Consider the following 23,574-nt stretch of genomic DNA (forward strand, 5'->3'; position numbering starts at 1 on the left):
CACTGGCACTGTTTGCAGATGTACTGTTATTAAAGTTAGTTCAAAACATAATTTTGTATTTTTTTATTTTGGTTAAAATCCAAAGGAAAAAATATAAAAATCTGTGAAATCCGAAAACAGGACAATTAAAAACTGAGAAATCCGAAATCAGGAAAATATTAAACAGAATTCATAGGGCCCTAGTTAAGGTGGGTTAATAAATCCACTCTGAAAAACGGACTTTTTGGTCAGAGAGCGTCCAGTGTGCACTCTGAGCCCTCAGACCGGTCAGAACAACTCTTGAGTGCACTCGCTCTGACACTGGTTGTAAATAGTTCATGTGTGTTGTATGTGCCTCCCTGTATTGTAAATAGTTATGAGTGTTGTATGTGCCTCCCTGTATTGTAAATAGTTATGAGTGTTGTATGTGCCTCCCTGTATTGTAAATAGTTATGTGTGTTGTATGTGCCTCCCTGTATTGTAAATAGTTCATGTGTGTTGTATGTGCCTCCCTGTATTGTAAATAGTTATGAGTGTTGTATGTGCCTCCCTGTATTGTAAATAGTTATGAGTGTTGTATGTGCCTCCCTGTATTGTAAATAGTTATGAGTGTTGTATGTGCCTCTCTGTATTGTAAATAGTTATGAGTGTTGTATGTGCCTCCCTGTATTGTAAATAGTTATGTGTTGTATGTGCCTCCCTGTATTGTAAATAGTTCATGTGTGTTGTATGTGCCTCCCTGTATTGTAAATAGTTATGTGTGTTGTATGTGCCTCCCTGTATTGTAAATAGTTATGTGTGTTGTATGTGCCTCCCTGTATTGTAAATAGTTATGTGTGTTGTATGTGCCTCCCTGTATTGTAAATAGTTCATGTGTGTTGTATGTGCCTCCCTGTATTGTAAATAGTTATGTGTGTTGTATGTGCCTCCCTGTATTGTAAATAGTTATGTGTGTTGTATGTGCCTCCCTGTATTGTAAATAGTTATGAGTGTTGTATGTGCCTCCCTGTATTGTAAATAGTTATGAGTGTTGTATGTGCCTCCCTGTATTGTAAATAGTTATGAGTGTTGTATGTGCCTCCCTGTATTGTAAATAGTTATGAGTGTTGTATGTGCCTCCCTGTATTGTAAATAGTTATGAGTGTTGTATGTGCCTCCCTGTATTGTAAATAGTTATGAGTGTTGTATGTGCCTCCCTGTATTGTAAATAGTTATGAGTGTTGTATGTGCCTCCCTGTATTGTAAATAGTTATGAGTGTTGTATGTGCCTCCCTGTATTGTAAATAGTTCATGTGTGTTGTATGTGCCTCCCTGTATTGTAAATAGTTGAGTGTTGTATGTGCCTCCCTGTATTGTAAATAGTTGAGTGTTGTATGTGCCTCCCTGTATTGTAAATAGTTATGAGTGTTGTATGTGCCTCCCTGTATTGTAAATAGTTATGTGTGTTGTATGTGCCTCCCTGTATTGTAAATAGTTATGAGTGTTGTATGTGCCTCCCTGTATTGTAAATAGTTCATGTGTGTTGTATGTGCCTCCCTGTATTGTAAATAGTTCATGTGTGTTGTATGTGCCTCCCTGTATTGTAAATAGTTATGAGTGTTGTATGTGCCTCCCTGTATTGTAAATAGTTATGTGTGTTGTATGTGCCTCCCTGTATTGTAAATAGTTCATGTGTGTTGTATGTGCCTCCCTGTATTGTAAATAGTTCATGAGTGTTGTATGTGCCTCCCTGTATTGTAAATAGTTCATGTGTGTTGTATGTGCCTCCCTGTATTGTAAATAGTTATGAGTGTTGTATGTGCCTCCCTGTATTGTAAATAGTTCATGTGTGTTGTATGTGCCTCCCTGTATTGTAAATAGTTCATGTGTGTTGTATGTGCCTCCCTGTATTGTAAATAGTTATGTGTGTTGTATGTGCCTCCCTGTATTGTAAATAGTTATGAGTGTTGTATGTGCCTCCCTGTATTGTAAATAGTTCATGTGTGTTGTATGTGCCTCCCTGTATTGTAAATAGTTATGAGTGTTGTATGTGCCTCCCTGTATTGTAAATAGTTCATGTGTGTTGTATGTGCCTCCCTGTATTGTAAATAGTTATGAGTGTTGTATGTGCCTCCCTGTATTGTAAATAGTTATGAGTGTTGTATGTGCCTCCCTGTATTGTAAATAGTTCATGAGTGTTGTATGTGCCTCCCTGTATTGTAAATAGTTCATGAGTGTTGTATGTGCCTCCCTGTATTGTAAATAGTTATGAGTGTTGTATGTGCCTCCCTGTATTGTAAATAGTTCATGTGTGTTGTATGTGCCTCCCTGTATTGTAAATAGTTATGAGTGTTGTATGTGCCTCCCTGTATTGTAAATAGTTCATGTGTGTTGTATGTGCCTCCCTGTATTGTAAATAGTTATGAGTGTTGTATGTGCCTCCCTGTATTGTAAATAGTTATGAGTGTTGTATGTGCCTCCCTGTATTGTAAATAGTTCATGAGTGTTGTATGTGCCTCCCTGTATTGTAAATAGTTATGTGTGTTGTATGTGCCTCCCTGTATTGTAAATAGTTATGTGTTGTATGTGCCTCCCTGTATTGTAAATAGTTATGAGTGTTGTATGTGCCTCCCTGTATTGTAAATAGTTATGTGTGTTGTATGTGCCTCCCTGTATTGTAAATAGTTATGTGTTGTATGTGCCTCCCTGTATTGTAAATAGTTCATGTGTGTTGTATGTGCCTCCCTGTATTGTAAATAGTTCATGTGTGTTGTCACTACTGTATGTAGTATAATTGTAAATGTATGTGTCATCGTTTCATCTCGGCTCAGTGTCGAGAAACGCACCGATACTAACAACCGCCTTACTGCGCCCCGCGACAACACTAGTCGTTTTGGGGGGCCTACCACCACCCCCCCTGAAAGAGATCCTAGGGGAAACACTGCATCCCTAACTAACGCGTGTGGCTCTTCCCTTCCAGGTGGAGAGAGAGAGAGAGAGGGAGAGAGAGCACCATGCAGGCCTGCAGCAGGGAGCAGGACCCAGCAGCACCACAGCCGTGACCCTCTGAAGCCCAGACGCCCGGCTCTGCTCTGGACGCCACGGACGACGACATGCACTGGGGATAAAAAATACATCTTCTTCCCCAGCAGCTCCCTCTAATCTACCCCCCCCCCCCCCCCCCCCCCCCCCCTCCTTCCATCAGTGTCCTGCCCATCCTCTAGACGGCAGGTAGGGGGAGAAGAGAGGACAGGGGGGAGGGAGGGAGGGGGGGTGGGCGGGTGAGCTCTGAGTAGCACTGGAGAGATAGTGTACGGTACAGTTCCAGGAAGGGAGAGGAGACCAGAGCCCCTCGTCCAGCTCCAGGGCAGAGAGACAGAGAGACAGACATCAGGACAGAGAGACAGCAGACCAGAGCCCCTCGTCCAGCTCCAGGGCAGAGAGACAGAGAGACAGACATCAGGACAGAGAGACAGCAGACCAGAGCCCCTCGTCCAGCTCCAGGGCAGAGAGACAGAGAGACAGACATCAGGACAGAGAGACAGCAGACCAGAGCCCCTCGTCCAGCTCCAGGGCAGACAGACGGAGAGACAGACATCAGGACAGAGAGACAGCAGACCAGAGCCCCTCGTCCAGCTCCAGGGCAGACAGACGGAGAGACAGACAGCAGGACAGAGAGACAGACAGCAGCTCCAGGACAGGGGGACAGAGGGACAGACAGACAGGGGGACAGAGGGACAGGGGGACAGAGAGACAGACAGACAGGGGGACAGAGGGACAGGGGGACAGAGAGACAGACAGACAGCGGGACAGAGAGACAGACAGACAGAGGGACACCAGACCAGAGCCATGTCCAGCCGGGAGCCCCCGGACGGCGGGGAGCAGCCGCGCTTCTTCGTGGGCTGCGATGACGCCGAGGGGGAGGAGCTCATGGAGCCTGGGCGCATCCTGGGCTACGACTGCCTCTACGAGAGCGTGGAGGAAGAGGAGGAGGAGGACGAAGATGACGACGAGATGTATGACTCGGTGAGTAGGGAGCCTCAGTGTATCACTCTCTTCTCAGGCGACGTGTCCACAGACGACGTTTTTTTCAAGGCGGACCGCTTTGAAAATCAAAAAAATGCACGCTCAGAGCCAAGTATTTGCAGAAGGCCAGAAGGCCAAGTAGTACGTCCTCTACCATGTCAATGTATGACATCCAGAATGCAGAGAGCTCTCCATTGTTGTGACGGAGGTGTTCCAGAAAGTCTGTCCACAGGGTTATCAGCTCAGCTAAGAGTGGACGTTGCAGCATATTGTTCGCCGTCTGTTGGTTCAAGTCACTGGCCATGTCATGTTGTAACTGTTTTTAACTGATTGCACTGCACATTGTTGTGTTGTTTTATCTTGTTGTACACTCAGCAGTTCTGTAAATGAGGTGGCCTCACCTCAGAGGTCACCTGAATTAAAATAAAGGTTTCAATCAATCAATCAATCAATCAATCAATCAATCAATCAATCAATCAATGTCTTTCACATTATCCAAGAATGTTTTGATCATCCCACTCTTCTCTGGAACACTGTCCTCAACCCACGGTGTGAACTCTGAACTCTGCCCATGCGAGTCGCATCAGTGCTTCATAGATGTACTTGTGGACCCTGACAGCACGGTTATAGTGTTTACCATCAAGGACTCCATTGACAGAACCCTCTGCGACAATTCCAGCCTCTATGCATTGCATATGTCCTTTAGACCAGCATCCCGAAATCGCTTTCCTAGGATGGCTAAGGCATTACATATGGTATGGATTGTCCCCAAACTGAGAAGAATGTTGGAGAAGCGCTCTTTGTGCTTCCAGGCAATTTCAGTGGCTTTCGCATAGAGTGCTTGATCCATGACTACCACAATTGTTTCTAGATGCAGTTCCTTCCTGATTGTCTCTGATTGATTCAGGATTTCAAACACTGTGGTCAACTGTGTGGCTGGTGAATTGATGGTTGGCAGATACACAACTATATCTTGTGTGATTGGTTGTTGGTCCCTGGTGCTGCTATTAAAACCAGTCCAGCTTGGGATGGTCTGATTCTCTATCTGTTTTCCTTGTAAGTGCCCACACCAGTTTGTAATTGCAGGCAAGAAGAGCAGCTTCCTTGGTTTCCTCCCCTGGTTGGGAGAGGCTGTGGGCCCACACGCGCCCCATCTGCTACATATACTCCCAGTTCTTGGTCCTCAATGGTGACCGATCTCTGCTTCAGTTTCTCAATGTGTGGAAGCTCAGCTCTTGGCAGTTGTGGTCCATAGACATTGGCCTGTACAACTATATGCCATCAGTGGTGGCTGGCCCATAGCATAGCTGTCAACATTGGGATTTGAAAAAACGGGATATTTCTCTACCTCTTATTTAATTCATTCATTAATTTAATTGTAGGCACTGTTTATATAGTCCTGTGTGTTGTATATTGTGTCCTATGTTACTTTTGTGTTTATTGTCTCTTTCTATATACACTGTGGGAAGGGGGGCACGTAATTGAATTTTATACTGGCACATGGGTCTAATACAGCAATGGATTATGGGTAAACTAAATGCAAAGTTAAAACAGTGCCAATGTAATACTGACTTTACATTAAACTACTGACAATAATATAGTATAAAGTAGGGTATTATTTGGACTAAAGAATGGTGTTGTCTCACCCTACTCGCATGTTGAGGGAGAGCACCATACATTATACACTGAGAAACCACGGCCGAGAGTGAGCTCTCCGGGAACAACCCCACTTTGCCGGTATCACTTTTCTGCCTTTTGTAGGTAGGTAGTTCTAGAATGTAATAGATTTTGTGCTAAACCACTCCTTTATCCGGTCGCAACCGTCTTCTGGTCTGACTTCCTGTGCTAACGCTCTAATCTACACTGCTGCCACCTGTCGTCACGGAGGGGAATTGCAGCCATTTTGTAAAAATTTTAAAAATACAGGAAAATATTTTAACGGGATGACGGCGGGAAGGAAGGTTGAAATACAGTACAATCCCGGGAAAAACGGGATGGTTGACGGGCATGGTTCATAGAAGGCGCTCGGGCGCTGCCCCCCCTGGTGGAGAGAGAAGGAGAAGAAGACATTCTTTTTAATTTTTTAAAAATTTTGGACTCTAAAAATACAATAAGCATGTTTAAAATAAATAATAATTACTCATTTTAAGCATGTTTGTGTTTAAAATGCACAATAACGTTAATATATCAAATATAAATCATTGTTTTGTGAGTGATTCACGTCACTCTCTCAGCCAATGTATCGTTGCAGCCAATGTAAATGGTTCAAGCAAATAAATTTAGTCTATCTAATCACGAGATACTGTACATTCAGACAGTGTTGGATCTAACAAAATGAATTTATATCGACACTTTCGACAGTTTCAAGCCTGGACCACAAAACAACAACAAGTGAGTCTATTACATGTACTGTTCTGTAGTTACTGAAACTGATTGAATATGACAAGATTCAAGAGGTTTATTTGTCACAAGGCATACAGTGAGGGTGGGCTGGCCATGCCTGCTTTGTAGATAATAAATAATAGTCTAGTAGATAGAGGGGGGTATCATGCACCCCCCGGAAATATACTTCTAACCAGACTTTCTAGATTGGAAAAAAGGTGAAAAAAATTATAGGCTATGTTAACAAGTTGTATGTGCTATTGCACAGATATTTGCATAGTATAATATGCATGTAATAAATAGTTTGTTAATAAACTGTGTTACTTGAACATTTTTCACTGCTCCTAAATATCTTTGTGTGCTCCTACATGTTTTCATTGGGAAAAAGGTTAGCGTACAGCCTTGACGATGTGCAAAACCACCAGTCGATCAGAGGCTGGAAAATATGTATATATGGTGCCTCTGGGAGTCTGTGGAAAGCCTTTGTTGCTGCACGGGCTTGAAAAGTGATGCAGAGCTTTGCTCTATTTCTGCCGGGCAGGTAAACTCACTCTCTTCTTGATCCTCCAATCACAACTGTTGCTTCCCTCGGATTAACAAAGAGCTTGGTTGGTAAATCTTTCACGGTTCACGTCTTATCTTGTGTCAACTCCAAAAACACATTACTTTCTCAAATAACTGATCACTCTCATCTCTACAAATGTATCACAGTTTGCCCAGTAGGACTTGTATTTCCAGGTTGGCATTAACCTCAGTCTTTCCGGGGGGGGGGGGGGGGTGACATTTAGGGCTGGGCGATGAAACGATAACGATAATTATCGCGGTATATTTTAATAATCGATAATACAAATAATATCGATAATACATTTTTTATTTATTTTAATTTGGAGGGCGGTAACATTAACCTCAGTCTTTCCATGTTGGCATTAACCTCAGTCTTTCTTGGCCTTGGGAATGTTTGTGATTCTGTGCATCATGCAGAGCAATGAAATTATTTATTTGTATAAATGTATTTATTAAATTTTTTTATTTTCTTTTATGTACAAACTTTATAATAACACTACAGTACGAACAAAGCAAAAACAAGTAAGAAAAGAAACAAATAATAATAAAGGAAGGGGGGGGGGTGTAGTAGGGGTGGACAGTATAAACGGTATACGGTATGAATTTGCGCTACGGTATGGATTTAGACTATACCTTGTGACCGGTAGAGCAACACAGTGGAGGGAGGGGGCTGCCAGGAGCGGAGCCAACGCCAGCCCGCCGAGACAGGGCTCCACAGTGTGACTATTTCACTCGGATTTCCCCCTAAAAATAGATATGTGCGAACTGGAAAAATTATTTAGGAGCACAGAGGCTTTGCGTAGTGGGCGTGTCAACGCGCAATTGTCATTTCATAATAGACGGAACAGAGCAAACCTTCAATTCTAGAAGCAAACTAGCACTTCAGCCCTGCGTTGCACACAGCAGCTGTGTGACAACTTCTCTCGCGAGTCGCACAGTTTCTATGTGTAATGTAAACTCTGCGACGGGTCCAATCGTCTAACATGCTTTGCATCTTCGCCATTCTGAAATGCCCACGTCGCGCTAAAATCTTAAGTAATGTTAAATGTTGATGTAGCCTCAAAAAGCTAATGTTAGCTCTACTCCTAGCAGCCTGTTGATGTAGCCTCAGCAAGCCAACGCCGGCTCCACCCCTAGCAGCCTGTAGATGTAGCCTCAGCAAGCCAACGCCGGCTCCACCCCTAGCAGCCTGTTGATGTAGCCTCAGCAAGCCAACGCCGGCTCCACCCCTAGCAGCCTGTTGATGTAGCCTCAGCAAGCCAACGCCGGCTCCACCCCTAGCAGCCTGTAGATGTAGCCTCAGCAAGCCAACGCCGGCTCCACCCCTAGCAGCCTGTTGATGTAGCCTCAGCAAGCCAACGCCGGCTCCACCCCTAGCAGCCTGTTGATGTAGCCTCAGCAAGCCAACGCCGGCTCCACCCCTAGCAGCCCTCCCCCTCACTCTCTCCCCCTCCCCCTCACTCTCTCTCTCTCCCCCTCTCTATCTCTCTCTCTCTATCTCTCCCCCTCTGCTAACAATCCTGATTCGATTCTTGAACCTATTTCATTCCAAAGGAATATATTGATGGACATTCAGCAGCTGTAACATAATACTTTTTTTTTAAATTATTATTATTTATGTTTCAACCATGACAAAAAAAGCCAGCGGTGGACCGACATAGCAAACGCTGTCACTGTTTACTTGTGTAAGGACATGGTTCCTTTTCAAACTGTCGATCGAAAGGGCTTTAAACACATGGTCAAAACACGACCCAAGATATGCGTTACCTGCCGGCAGACACTTGAGAAAAGGTTTTGCATTTTTCTATTGCAGATTTGCACAATAAATGTTCTTAAAATACCTCTACTACTATGTGAAATATGTCCTTGTAATACAATAGTACAGTAATAGCTGCCAGTGTTTTACCCCTTCAGAAGCATGTATATAGACATTTTAAGATAAGTTAATATACCGTGATATAAATTTTAGACCATACCGTCCAGCCCTAGGGTGCAGCTGTAGCTCAGGCCACACACATCACTACTCTGCTAGTATCGGGTCTGTGTGCGTGGGTGTGATAAAGGGTCTCCACGTTTTGACAGAGCACTTCTCCCCCCACAGCCCCCGGAGAGGCAGATCGTGGTGGGCATCTGTGCCATGTCCAAGAAGTCCAAGTCCAAGCCCATGAAGGAGATCCTGGAGCGCCTGTGTCTGTTCAAGTACATCACCGTGGTGACCTTCGAGGAGGAGGTGATCCTCAACGAGCCGGTGGAGAACTGGCCGCTCTGCGACTGCCTCATCTCCTTCCACTCTAAAGGTAGTGTTCTGCCTCATCTCCTTCCACTCTAAAGGTAGTGCTCTGCCTCATCTCCTTCCACTCTAAAGGTAGTGCTCTGCCTCATCTCCTTCCACTCTAAAGGTAGTGTTCTGCCTCATCTCCTTCCACTCTAAAGGTAGTGCTCTGCCTCATCTCCTTCCACTCTAAAGGTAGTGCTCTGCCTCATCTCCTTCCACTCTAAAGGTAGTGATCTGCCTCATCTCCTAACACTCTAAAGGTAGTGCTCTGCCTCATCTCCTAACACTCTAAACAGGTAGTGCTCTGCCTCATCTCCTAACACTCTAAAGGTAGTGCTCTGCCTCATCTCCTAACACTCTAAAGGTAGTGATCTGCCTCATCTCCTAACACTCTAAAGGTAGTGCTCTGCCTCATCTCCTAACACTCTAAACAGGTAGTGCTCTGCCTCATCTCCTAACACTCTAAAGGTAGTGCTCTGCCTCATCTCCTAACACTCTAAAGGTAGTGCTCTGCCTCATCTCCTAACACTCTAAAGGTAGTGCTCTGCCTCATCTCCTAACACTCTAAAGGTAGTGCTCTGCCTCATATCCTTCCACACTTTTTAAATGTGGCCAATATCAGATTCCAGTGTGAACTGGTCACGGTCCTGAACTGACCTGCATGCCACTCACGTTGCTGCCGTACAGGCGTAAACATGGAGGCCACTGACGGCGGTGTTTACACTTTCAAATAAATACATAATCCCAGCTTTTTGCCTTTTTTTTATGGGTATTCTTTCTTCAGTCACACAGATATCGTGATGTATATATTGAAATTCTTTATTGGGAAAACCACATTGAGGTACAGTATCTCGTTTTCGTATCCCAGATGAGATTTCTTGCAATATATACTAGGGCTGTCTTAAATACTTCGAAGCTTCGAAGCTTCGTTCGATGGCACGAGCTTCGAAACATAAAAAAAAAACAGTAAAAAAAGATTTATAAAAAAAAAAAAAATGTGTCTCCAAAATCTTGCGCCTCCATTCCAATGAAACGAAAGTAAGCGGCGCCTTCCCGCCTCCATTCCAATGAAACGAAAGTAAGCAGCGCTTCGACTCCACCTCTCTACAACAAGCACGTGGAGATTATCTGTGTTGAAAACAACAAGGACATGTGCAGCAGACATGTCGACGAAGAAGTCATCAGACGTGTGGTTACACTTTAAAATATGCAAAGACAATGCCCAAAAAGCCGAGTGCCAGATATGCCAGAAGAAAATGGCATATCACAACTCTACAACATCTTTGTCAAATCACCTAAAAAACGTAAGTATCGTTGTACACGACGGCGACGCCACACAAAACATTAATAAGGCTATGCCTATGCTGCTATGACTAATGCAGGGGTGGGCAACTTTGTATATGGTGAGAGCCACTAAATTTCCACACTCAATCTGGGGGGCCGCATTGTTTATCGGCAGTCCCGCCAGTAGTACCCCATCACTCAAATAGCCCATAATAGTCACAGATTTTTTATTCCATTTCAAACGCATTTAGTAATGCTTAATTTCAACTTTATGAATTTATAAATACAGCTGAATTTGAAAATATTGCTGTGTAACCCAAATACCGTACTTTTCGCACTATAAGCCGCACCTGACTATAAGCCGCAGCAGCTAAATTGAATGATGTGTACATATATAAGCCGCACTGGACTATAAGCCGCATGTGTTTTAATGTTTAATTACCATATGTAAGGAGTGGAGCCTGCGGCTTAATTTGACTCAACACGGGAAACCTCACCCGGCCCGGACACGGAAAGGATTGACAGATTGATTCTGATTCTGTGATTCTCTGGGTGGTGTTCTTATATTGAGCTTTAAGTTCCCACCTCTACAGAGAATGACTCCCACCTCTACAGAGAATGACTCCCATTGGGACACAATACTGTTGGGACAAATAACAAGAATTAACTCATTTACAAGTTGTATTAAGTTTAGCAAATGACATTTCAATGCAGTAAAAAAAGCAATATTTCGATTTTTGTCCACATATAAGCCGCACCGTTATATAAGCCGCAGGGTCGAAAAATGGGGGAAAAAGCCGCGGCTTATAGTCCGAAAAGTACGGTATATACAAAAATGACATTATAATTAAGGCTTCTATAAAAATAAATGTATGAACTTAAAGCCCAACAAACACAAAGCAGCATTCCTGCTGCATTTCACTACAACAGTAAATCAAAAGTGCAATAATAAATGATTTAGTTAAATGTATAAACTTTTATCCTGCTACTAAACAAAACATTCCTGAGTGCCTCCCATTGACCCTTTATCAAACTGGCATGACATTCACCCTCCCCCCACAGTGGGCCAATAATGGTTCTGTCTTTAATGAGACACTTGTGGTCTCTCCTATTGGCGCACAATAGAAGGAATGTCAACTTCAATGTTTGTGCATGCGATCTGCATCAGATGAAATAACGTTTCATTTTTGTACGCCTGTGCACGTACTTCTGCTCAGAAAAGTGCTGGGACGGCGTGGTACCGCGTGGCATGACTACTGCACCCCTGATTATTAGTGACCCACAATAGATGGAGATTATGTTAGTGAACTTACCTGATGTATAATGCAGTGCAGCATTGGACACTCAACGCCACTCTGCCTTAGAAGCCCGGCGAATCCTGTGTGTTTTCCTTTCATTGCGGGTGCTCCATCGGTAACAACAGCGGACAGTTTATCAAACCCCCCATATTGCTGCATGGCACTTTCAACAGTGTTGAATATGTCCACACTAGGGCTGACCCATATTAGTCGAATAGTCGACTAATCGATCGAAAGGAGCCATAGTCGACTGCCAACCTCTTAGTCGAATGCAAACAAATATCATTTATAATTTAATTTTTTTTTTTTTTTTAATAAAAATATTGGACTGGGCCGCATGGAGCGTCGGTGAGGGCCGCATGCGGCCCGCGGGCCGCCATGTTGCCCCTCCCTGGACTAATGTGTTACCAAGTTGGCTAATTTAATTGTAATCATCTGCTTTTGTAGGTGCATTGTCTGATATAATTATAAATTATAAATTAAATATAATATAATTGTTTGCTTGATAGACGAAGGTTGCAACATAATTATGTAATGTCATGTCGTTGGCTGTGAGAGCAGCCCCACTGCACCCAGGCAGCGCAGCCGAGTGAAACCTTGTTGGCTGCGTCACAGTCACGAAAGGGGCTACTTAATTAATTAATCCAATCCACTTTATTTATAGAGCACATTTAAAAACAACAAAGTTTACCAAAGTGCTGTACAAGTCCCACAACATAAGATAAAAAAAAATTAATAAAAATAAAAATAAATTATAATTAATATTTTTCTTTCTCTCTCTCGAAGCTTCGAATTAAAATCGAATCTCGGCCCCGAAGCTTCGATTGCCAAAAAAAGCTTTGAAGGTCAGCCCTAATATATACTGTATAGATTAGAGCAGATATTGTGTATCGTGATATTTTCGTTATCGGGGGCCAAATTTGTCACTCGCACTGTCTCGCCCCCTAGCGTCCCATATCCGGTTATTCATTCACAGGGTTCGAACAAGGTCCTTGAAGTGCTTAAAGTGCTTGATAAAAAAATAAATAAAAAGCCAAGGCCTGGAATTCCTTGAAAACAGACAATCTTTTAACAAGGTGCTTAAAAAGTCCTTGAAATTCAAATCAAGTTAGTTCTGAATCAAGAAATAATTTTTTTTTAATCTAGAATGTAACTAATTGTCGGAAATAGTTTTTAAGCCATAAATATTTGATCCGTTTTTTTTCTTAAAAAAATAAAAACTGCATTTAAAAGTGAATTGTATCCTTTTAAATGCCCTTTTAAAATGAAAAAAGTGCTTGGAAAAGTACTTAAAAGTCCTTGAATTTCATTTTGCAGTGTCTGTGGGAACCCTGCATTCAGACCACCCCCCACCTGGCGGAGTGAACATCCCTGGTCATTACATGTCTGCAACTTGACCTAAAAGCTCAAATATCCACAACCGTCTGCATTCATGTCTGGATTCTGTTTAAATACGATTATTCTGTGATTTCCACCAAACGGGAAACATGTGGTCCTTGCTATAGTATCGTGGGGTGATATTGTGGTATTGTGACCACTTTAGTTATGGAGCGATACACACTGTGGTTGTATCAGACTATATGTAGTTACAAACACATGTGTCTACATTCCACACCTACCTATTACCCACAAGTGCACAAATAGTGATACATAATGATGAATACACACATTCTGACACTGGCACACCACACACACTCCCTGCCCCCTCCCCCACACAGCCGTGCTTGTTCGTGCCAACACTAGCGAGCGCTCACAAGCTGTCTGCTGGCCACGGTGCGCTGGTCATAAATACTCCCCACAGAAACACAGGACAAGTATCGGATGACCACTCTGTGCGTTTTGCAGCAATTTCACGTTTCAATCGTACACCCAGTGTGACTGTCGGTGAAGTGCAGAGAGAGCGGCGACGGCGCTGGGATCAGTGCCTCCCTGGTTGTTGTGGCAATACGTTCTCCTGTGAGCCGATCCCTGTTGGCACAGCGCTGCTCCTAATGGGATTTCCCAGTGAAGTGAAGCCGTCCCCGGCTTATCTGTCCCGGTCAATAACGGCACCGCGGGCCGGTGGCGACGAGGTTATTTTAATCACCAGTGAGTTTGTGTTTGTAATATATACGTGTGTCTTCCACCGCTAACTGTTATAAACAGACTTCCAGACAGGGTCCATTAATTTCCCCTTTCCGTACAGGCGTCTGGCAGAGACCTGAGAAAACCTTGTTTGTCTTTGCCCTCATCTGATCTGGTCGGCTGCCATGGCCGCCTAGGGATCATTTACCAACCAGTTAGGGGGTAACTGCTGCTCCGCGGCGGGTCTTTTCAGGACGTCGTGGCCTACAGGCTTTCTGGGCGTATGATTTAGTAGGAGAGACTCCCATTAGGCGTTTGTCGTTCTTCCCTGTTATTTGTTATTTCCTATTGTTTGCTTTTGTCCAGATTGTGTCCTCAGTGCTGCGTTTTGTTTTCTGTAGCCTGACGCAACAAGAAATTCACTGAGAGTATATTGGAAAACATAGGGCGGGATCCACAAAGAATGGATTGCATGGTGATTGATTGATTGATTGATTGAAAATGTTATTAACAGATTGCAGAATGGGTACAATACACAGTACGGCTCAATACACACCATTGTTAAGGGGATGCAGACCAGAGAAAGACTTTTGTCTTGTTTACATCAGGGTCCCCCATTTTCAATTCATAATGACTTGTAAGTAAGGGTGCAATTAGCACCGTTTAATCCATTGTGGATCCCGCCCTAGTCTTTTGGGGGGTTTTCCACTACGCTGCGACTGTATTTTTGCCTTTTAGGATAGCCGGGCACCAACAAAAAACCCCAAAATTTAAGTTGAAAGAGTCTGGTGAGGTCTTTGTATGTATCCAGCAGAAGGGGCTTCATTCATGTCACTCTTTGTTCTGATTGGATCACCGGTAGGGATGCCCCGATCGATCGGCTACCGATCGTTATCGGCCGATAATCAGTATAAATATGCGATCGGTGATCGGTGATAATGCTTTATTTTCGCCGATCGTCAAAACCGATCTCACTCGCTGAGTTCTGTCTCAGACACCGGGTGGTGCGGCGTCTGCTCCTCCCTCCAGCACCTCCCGCACGCATGTAAACACGGGTCTAGTATAGTCTAGTGGGACGGGAGGACGGCGTCTCCCTGAGCTAACGTTAGCTACCGTTACAAAATGACCCAGTCAACTATTCACTTTTAGTTTAATACATGATGAGGCATTGTCTAACCGAACGGTATCTAGCCGGCTAGCTACTGATAGCTCCTGATATCAACAAATGCTCCAGCAATAGTCTAGTAGAGACGTGTATGATACCTCTGTTAGCTCACGTTAACGCAAGTTAGTTCACTGTTCAAAACTAAATGTCCCATTGAACAAAATAATTCACTGAGGCGTTGTATTAATGTTATATATCCGGCTAGCAGTAGCTACAGATAGCTCCTGATATCAATGTCTTATAACACTGATTCGACGTGTATTCGAGCTGAGGGCTTGCTGAGCACAGTAACGTTATACCAATAGGGTCCAGCTGCAGCGCAGGAGAATCCTGGCCGTAGCTCGAGGCTACTCGAGTATAGGTCCAGCTGCAGCTCCGGAGAATCCTGGCCGTAGCTGGAGGCTACTAGAGTACACACAGACAGTGGAGCTTGTTGAGTGGTGGCGATGTCTCGCAGATAATACAAGTACAAGTCTAATTATATAATATATATATTTTATAAAAAAAAATAAAAATAATATAAAATAACGTTAAATTTTTTTTTAATCAAAAACGATCGGTATCGGCCGATATGGCTCACGACGATCGGTGATCGGTATCGGTGGCAAAAAACGTGATCGGGGCATCCCTAATCACCGGTTTAACTATTTGTTCCGATTGGATCACCGGTTTAACTATTTGTTCTGATTGGATCACCGGTTTAACTCTTTGTTCTGATTGGATCACCAGTTTCACTCTTTGTTCTGATTGGATCACCGGTTTCACTCTTTGTTCTGATTGGATCACCGGTTTCACTCTTTGTTCTGATTGGATCACCGGTTTCACTCTTTGTTCTGATTGGATCACCGGTTTAACTCTTTGTTCTGATTGGATCACCGGTTTGTGATTGAAGGAGGAGGAGTTTCATCTGTTTTTTTTGTGTTTTCATCCGACTGTTCATAAGGAAGAACGTGATGCTTGGCATATGTTAATGTTCTGCCGGGCCGTCTGTGTGCGGTGAGATGGCTCTCGGCCACATTTTATTTCTCCCCTCCATTTGAAATTAATCTTTAGAGCGGTATGCCTGCTGCTGCTCAAAATCCACCAAGGACGATATCGTCTCATTTGGAACCATTTGCCCTTGTAGACGGGATGCCAGATAAACCCTACCAGTGCAGGTCTAGCGGCCTCCTGCAAACTTTTTATTTTGTATCCACTTTTTCTCCTCTTTTTCTCCCATCCCAATTTTAGCCGTGCCAATTCTCCCCTCTCCTGTCTTGATCGTTGCTCGCATGTGCCCCCCACTGGCCAGTTGTAAGGAGGATAAAAGCCCATCGCATGTCCCCTCCGATACATGTGTAGGCAGCCAGTCGCATCTTTTCACCTGCCAGCGCGGACTCTCATTTGGCGAGGAGTAACGTGTGGGAGGCTCACACTGCCCCCGCCATTTTCCTGTCTCTGCTGTGCAGGCACCCCAACCGACCTGTAGGAGTCGCTGTTTACAACGTCCAGTTTACCACCCATTGACTTCCCACCCGCTAACTCTGCCAATTGAGTTAGTATGACGGCTGGCCCAAGCCGGAGGCAATGCCGACAGCCGGATTCGATACCGGTGTCTCTTGCGTTGGTGAAGAGCACAATGTCCGCTGCGCCACCCAGCCGCCCCGGCCTCCTGCTAACTTGTAGACGGCATGCCAGAGAAACCCTTCCAGTGCAGGTCTAGCGGCTTCCTGCTAACTTGTAGACGGCATGCCAGAGAAACCCTTCCAGTGCAGGTCTAGCGGCTAACTGCTAACTTGTAGACGGCATGCCAGAGAAACCCTTCCAGTGCAGGTCTAGCGGCTAACTGCTAACTTGTAGACGGCATGCCAGAGAAACCCTTCCAGTGCAGGTCTAGCGGCTAACTTGTAGACGGCATGCCAGAGAAACCCTTCCAGTGCAGGTCTAGCGGCTAACTGCTAACTTGTAGACGGCATGCCAGAGAAACCCTTCCAGTGCAGGTCTAGCGGCTTCCTGCTAACTTGTAGACGGCATGCCAGAGAAACCCTTCCAGTGCAGGTCTAGCGGCTTCCTGCTAACTTGTAGACGGCATGCCAGAGAAACCCTTCCAGTGCAGGTCTAGCGGCTTCCTGCTAACTTGTAGACGGCATGCCAGAGAAACCCTTCCAGTGCAGGTCTAGCGGCTTCCTGCTAACTTGTAGACGATGCCAGAGAAACCCTTCCAGTGCAGGTCTAGCGGCTTCCTGCTAACTTGTAGACGGCATGCCAGAGAAACCCTTCCAGTGCAGGTCTAGCGGCTTCCTGCTAACTTGTAGACGGCATGCCAGAGAAACCCTTCCAGTGCAGGTCTAGCGGCTTCCTGCTAACTTGTAGACGGCATGCCAGAGAAACCCTTCCAGTGCAGGTCTAGCGGCTTCCTGCTAACTTGTAGACGGCATGCCAGAGAAACCCTTCCAGTGCAGGTCTAGCGGCTTCCTGCTAACTTGTAGACGATGCCAGAGAAACCCTTCCAGTGCAGGTCTAGCGGCTTCCTGCTAACTTGTAGACGGCATGCCAGAGAAACCCTTCCAGTGCAGGTCTAGCGGCTTCCTGCTAACTTGTAGACGGCATGCCAGAGAAACCCTTCCAGTGCAGGTCTAGCGGCTAACTGCTAACTTGTAGACGGCATGCCAGAGAAACCCTTCCAGTGCAGGTCTAGCGGCTAACTGCTAACTTGTAGACGGCATGCCAGAGAAACCCTTCCAGTGCAGGTCTAGCGGCCGTGTGTCTGGAGGAATCCTGCTGGGACTTGGACCGTATGCTGTCCGGCTTCTCATTGGTCCTTTTCCACTGCGAGAAGTTGCCACGATGAACCACGCTGTCGAACTCGGCTCACGGGTTCCAAAGCTGTTTCCATGGTGAACAGAAGGTTCTACATGAGGTTTTCAGAACGTTCGAGTGGCTCAGGAGGTGCTAAAACACGAGTTCCCAAAACACAGGGGGCGGAGCTAGCGGCGCTCTCCATTGTGACAGGTTAAGAAATGTGTCACTACATCCACAAACGGGCAACTAGCTGGGGGTGAAAGTTCATCACGCCATTTTCTTTTAAATCACAGCGCAAATGAAATTTCTCATGTTCACAAAAGAGTGAAAAATGACAGAGCACGATTTATAGGTACAACGAGAGCCTCTTCGTGTTCATAACGCGCCAAGTGACGTAGGCGTAACTGTCGACACTTCCACCGACCTTTGCTGATGTGGAATCATTTGACCAGATTATTCACAGAGGTGGACAACAGAGTCTTTGATTAAGAATAGAGCGGTTTCCTGGAGCGGTTAGGTGGCGTAGCGGAGATTGCGTTCGTCACCAACCCCGAAGCTGTGAGCTGGATTCGCCTGTTCGAATCCAGCTCACAGCTCCGGGGTTGTCACCAGCTTGGCTGGCCGTTCACACTAATACAATTGGCAGTATTAGAGGGTGGGAGAAGCTGGCGGGGTGGGTCCGGGTCGTTGTAAACAGCGACTCCTACAGTTCGGTCGGGGCGCCTGCTAAGCGCGGATAGGACCTGAGTGGGATAGTGTCAGGTCAGATCATCTGGGAGAGTGGAGGCTACCACGTGCTTCCTCCTTCCACACGCTACGCCCTCTCAGGGAGGATCCGCGCTGCCAGGTGAAAAGAAGCGGTTGATTGGCTAGACGTGTGTCGGAGGAAGCACGTGGTAGCCTCCACTCTCCCAGACCGACTGTGGGGGGTAAGTGCGCAGTGACCAGGAAGGGGATTGGGAATTGGCATACGACTAACATTGGGATGGGAGAAAATCGGAGGAAAATGGAGGGGGAAAAAGATCAATAAAAAAAAAATAGAGTTTACTGACAGAATGACATGTTGCAACATGGAGAGACCTATAGGTTACAGTAAGTGACTTGACGTACAGACTATGAATTATAGATGTGATCTGCATATTACAAGAAGGGTGTGTGTGTGTGTGTGAGTAGGGTATGCTATTCAAATGAGAGGTTTTAACACTTTCAGTGCCACCAGGTGGCACCAGAGTTAGCGCTTGAATGCCACCATCGGCGCCAATGTTAACGTTAATATCGCCTAATCTATGTTTTAAATTATGGCTATGTGTCTAATCTGCCCGTCGCTTATCAAAGAATCATTTTCCAGTCAGTGCTGTCAAGGCAGATTGGTTTTTTATCACTTCATTTCCGTTTGAGAGCATTTTGAAAAGCACCCATTTTGAGGTAAATTCTGTGATAATCGTCTTTTACTGGAATATTCCAGAACGTTGATATTTGTCGGCCTATTTATGAATCGTTTTCTAATAAACGCTAGATGATCAATATTATACGTACATGCACGCCCCTTCGAGCCGCGCGCTGATAATAGCCGTTTTCATTTCCTCATGGATTTTACAGTGAAACCGATAGAGCACATTTCACAAAACAGCTTATATCTTCATCAAAACGAGTCTTATTATCCTACCACTGATAACATAGATTCCTTACCTGACATCAGATGGTATCCAACTGGTATATTCCAATTCCTGATCACCATTCGAAAAAATCGATAAGTGTATAGATCTAACGTGTATACAGTAGAATTCATGATCCGCGGCGCTCAGAGGATCCATAATGAACTGTGGTAACCCCGGCTGCATCAGTGGACTGGAAAATGTGGAGTACAGGATTTTTTCCCCCATCCATTTTCATTGAGTCCATTCCAAAATCCCTGATGTCATCTGGGAGACGATAGGGGGCGCTTTTTTCAACATCTGATCGCCGGCGGCTCTTGGGTAGGCTCGCGTGATGCAATATGATTTCAGATCGCTAAAAAAAAAAAAAAATCTGAGAAATCTCGTGAGTGGCTTTCAACGTAACTATTTTAAATCCGAGAAAACTCGTGAGTGGCAATCAAAGTGTTAATTAGCAGTGAATTAATCACAGTGGAAAAAGAAACGAGAACCGTCTCGGAACCTTCAGAGGTTCTGAAAGGTTCCTTTTGACAATGGAAAAGCAGCAAAAAAAATAATAAAAATTAATTTATCTTACTTTTCTGCTGGAGTGGACGTCTGGACCTTATAGCCAGGACACGTTTCAATGACTCACACTTAACCCTTTCACTACCACACTACAGAAGGTTAACCCTTTGATAGTAAAGGGTTAACCTTCTGTAGTGTGGCAGTGAAAGGGTTAACCTTCTGTAGTGGTAGTGAGAGGGTTAACCTGCTGTCGTGTGGCAGTAAAACGGTTAACCTGCTGTATTGTCGCAGTGAAAGGGTTAACCCTTTGGTAGTGCGGCAGTAAAAGGGTTAAAGCACCTAGAGTCTGTACTGAACTTGAGAAGTCTGCTGTTGGCTTCTGTGCTCCCGACACACTTTATATATATAATATATAATACTTTGGTTTCCTTTGGTCAGTTTTAAATCCTTGATCACCATTCCACACCACCATAATCTGTAATTGTTTTTAATTGAGTGTACAATTTCTTTTTTTCATTGCACTTATTGTATTATTGACTTTATTGTATTCATCATGTATTTATTATGTTTCTATGCTCCACGTCATTGTAAATGAGGGCATTTTTCGAGTTGAAATGAAGATTGAATGAATGAATTTGATGCCAGTAACATTACTGCCTCATTCTGCTGGGATTTTTAAACCACTTGAACACGCACGCACACACACACACACACACACACACACACACACACACACACACACACACACACACACACACACACACACACACACACACACACACACACACACACACACACACACACACACACACACACCTACAAACACACACACATTACACACACACACCCATGTACCAGGCTAACATATTGTCTGTCGTCCCTCTAGGTTTTCCATTGGATAAAGCAGTGGCCTATGAGAAACTCAGGAACCCTTTTGTCATCAACGACCTGGACCTCCAGTATTACATCCAAGACAGGTGAGCTTGATGGACCAGACACTATGGGTGTGATTATGATTAGGGATACACCGATCCCACTTTTTCAGTCCCGATACCGATACCTGGGCTTTGGGTATCGCCCGATACCGAGTACCGATCCGATACCCATTGTTCAATTAATAAACTGTATGCCTCACTGTGTGGAAGAGACTGGGATCATTATTTTGTGCAAGGCAACATCGGGCTTGACTTAAAACATTACTTTCCTAACTTAGTGAAACTAAATGTAACAAATTAACACATAGATATAAATGTACTGAATTGTTATTTATTATTAAAATTAAATAACAAAAAAAAAAAATGTATAAGATATTATTATTTTTTTCTCTCCGATACCCTATCTAGCTATTTTAATCATATTGGGGCCGATATCCGATATCAATATCGGATCAGTGCATCCCTAATTATGATGCCCATACACAGTATGGTAAAGCCATGCATCGGCGAACAGGACCCGTACTCCAGTGTCCCGTGGGAACACCCTCCCTCAGACAGGTCTGAGGCTGCTGCCGCTGCTATCCACATTCTTTCCAATAAAAGCCCTGCAGGATTATTGAGCTATTCATAAACAATGGCTGCATTTATTCCTTTTTATATTAATCTCACAACACGGTTTACCGTATTGACTGAAGAGGCCTCTGTAAATAGCCGAAGGATTTCAGGCCGAGGGCCTCGATCGATTTCAGTCTCGTAGGTATACAAGCGGTCGTTTGCACCGACGCCAGCTCGGGGATCGATCAGTGAAGCAGCCTGTTCACTGTCGACGCAAGGCGCAGAGTAACTGTCGGGAATCCCACCGTGTTTGGATCCTCTGGAAAAGAGGAGGATCTGTCGCGACAAATAATTTAGTTCTATTCAGAACTAGATTTCATATCGGGGCCGATATTCTATATCAATATCGGATCGGTGCATCCCTAATTTCCACCCTACATTGTGGGGAGCGCTTTGAGTGTCTAGAATAAGTGCTATATAAATGTAATGAATTATTATTATTATTATTATTATTATACCTCTGCACCTCACACAGGAGATCAGAGGACGCACGCGGTACATACATACCAACACACGACAGCATCAGCATGCTAACAGTGCTGCCTCGCTCCTTTCTGGCACCTGGGATCTGCCCGTTGGGTCGCAGGCTCCCGGCTCTGTGCTTGATGTGGGATTATGGTGCCGGAGGCCGTAACCTTTTGGTATTCACCAAGCGACGGAAGCAGACGGCATTATACTTGAGGCGGCTTAATGTGTGTGTCGTGCAGTGCTATTTGAAAAGCATAATGCTGTCATTCTGCGTTGCTTTCTGTGTTGATTAGATTGTGCATAATGCTTTTATCGAGGCTAAAACGGTAACATGGTGCAGAGTTATAAAATGCTTGGAGAATAATTGCCTGCAGGCGCAGATTTCAAATGGAATTTACTCCTTGAGCGAGCTTAATGCTAATAGACTTAATACTTAATACAAACGTATAAGTACAATGTGCCATACCTGTACCCCCCCTCCCCCCTCCCCCATGTTGCTATGATGCCTGAATTTCCCCAAAGGGATCAATAAAGGAACATCTTATCTTATCTTGATGCTAATGAACCTAATGAACGCAGGGTTCGCACAAGGTCCTTGAAGTGCTTAAAGTGCTTGATTGTTTTTACAAAAAAAAGTCTAGGCCTGGAATTCCTTGAAAACAGCCAATTTGTTTAACGAGGTGCTTAAAAAGTCCTTGAAATTCAAATCAACCTTTCGCATTGAATGTTTTGTTCATCCATGATCAAATTGTTCTGAATCAAGAAATCTTTATTTTTTCTGTTTTAATCAAATCTGACGAGTCACTGTCTCGTGCGCTCCAACTGCTTTCCCTCATTTCTTCGCGTGTGATGTTCTAACTGACAAGCAGGCCAAGAAGATGTTAAAAAAAAAACAGCATTTAAAAGTGAATTGTATCCTTTGAGTGACATCCTTGAAAATGAAAAACAGTGCTTGGAAAAGTACTTAAAAGTCCTTGAATTTCATTTTGCAATGTCTGTGGGAACCCTGTGAACGTTTATCTCCGCTTTGTGTTATTTATTCCTTTGTCTTTCAGGAGGCAGGTGTACAGAATCCTGCAGGCGGAGGGCATCCAGCTTCCCCGCTACGCCGTCCTGAACAGGGACCCTGCCCGGCCAGAGGGTGAGTAGAGCTAATGACCGCGCTCTGGAGTATATTATAGCAGAGGTTGTTTTAGGGTCATATTGGATCTGGGACCTGGTGGTGTGCCTCCCTGCATCACTGAGCACAGGGTGACAGTTACCATCTTCCTGGGCCCTCATTTATCAATAATGCGTAGAAAGTGTTCTATTTTCGTTCCTACGCGCGGAATTTAGAATGTCTCTACGCACAGAAGAATTGGGATTTATCAACCGTGCGTGCACAGGTCGTACGCACACTCCGTGTTGATAAATACCATTGTTCTTACCGTCTATGCTCGTGCATGATTATCCATATATGGTAATGAAACACCCCCATGGGATGTGAAATAATGGACTAAGCCGAGCGAACTATGAGAAACTTCACGGGGGTCTAGCTGAGGAGGAGGGAGCGTGTAGACTATCTTCGGTGCCAAGGATGTTGGCTGACCCAGTCCTA

General features: G+C 44.5%; 1 protein-coding gene across 1 annotated transcript in view; it reads left to right on the top strand.

The window, feature by feature from the left end:
• Positions 1 to 3,704: 3,704 nt before the first annotated feature.
• Positions 3,705 to 23,574, top strand: part of LOC311237737 (inositol hexakisphosphate and diphosphoinositol-pentakisphosphate kinase 2-like) — a 136,815-nt gene continuing 116,945 nt past the window's right edge. The window contains 4 exon segments of the mRNA XM_084325712.1: positions 3,705 to 3,984; positions 9,032 to 9,227; positions 20,846 to 20,936; positions 23,033 to 23,118. Of these exon segments, the coding sequence (XP_084181838.1) occupies positions 3,808 to 3,984; positions 9,032 to 9,227; positions 20,846 to 20,936; positions 23,033 to 23,118 (550 nt within the window). The 5' untranslated portion in view covers positions 3,705 to 3,807.

The sequence above is a fragment of the Notolepis coatsorum genome (assembly GCF_963971535.1).
Source record: "Notolepis coatsorum genome assembly, chromosome: 12".
NCBI classification, from domain to species: Eukaryota; Metazoa; Chordata; class Actinopteri; order Aulopiformes; family Paralepididae; genus Notolepis; species Notolepis coatsorum.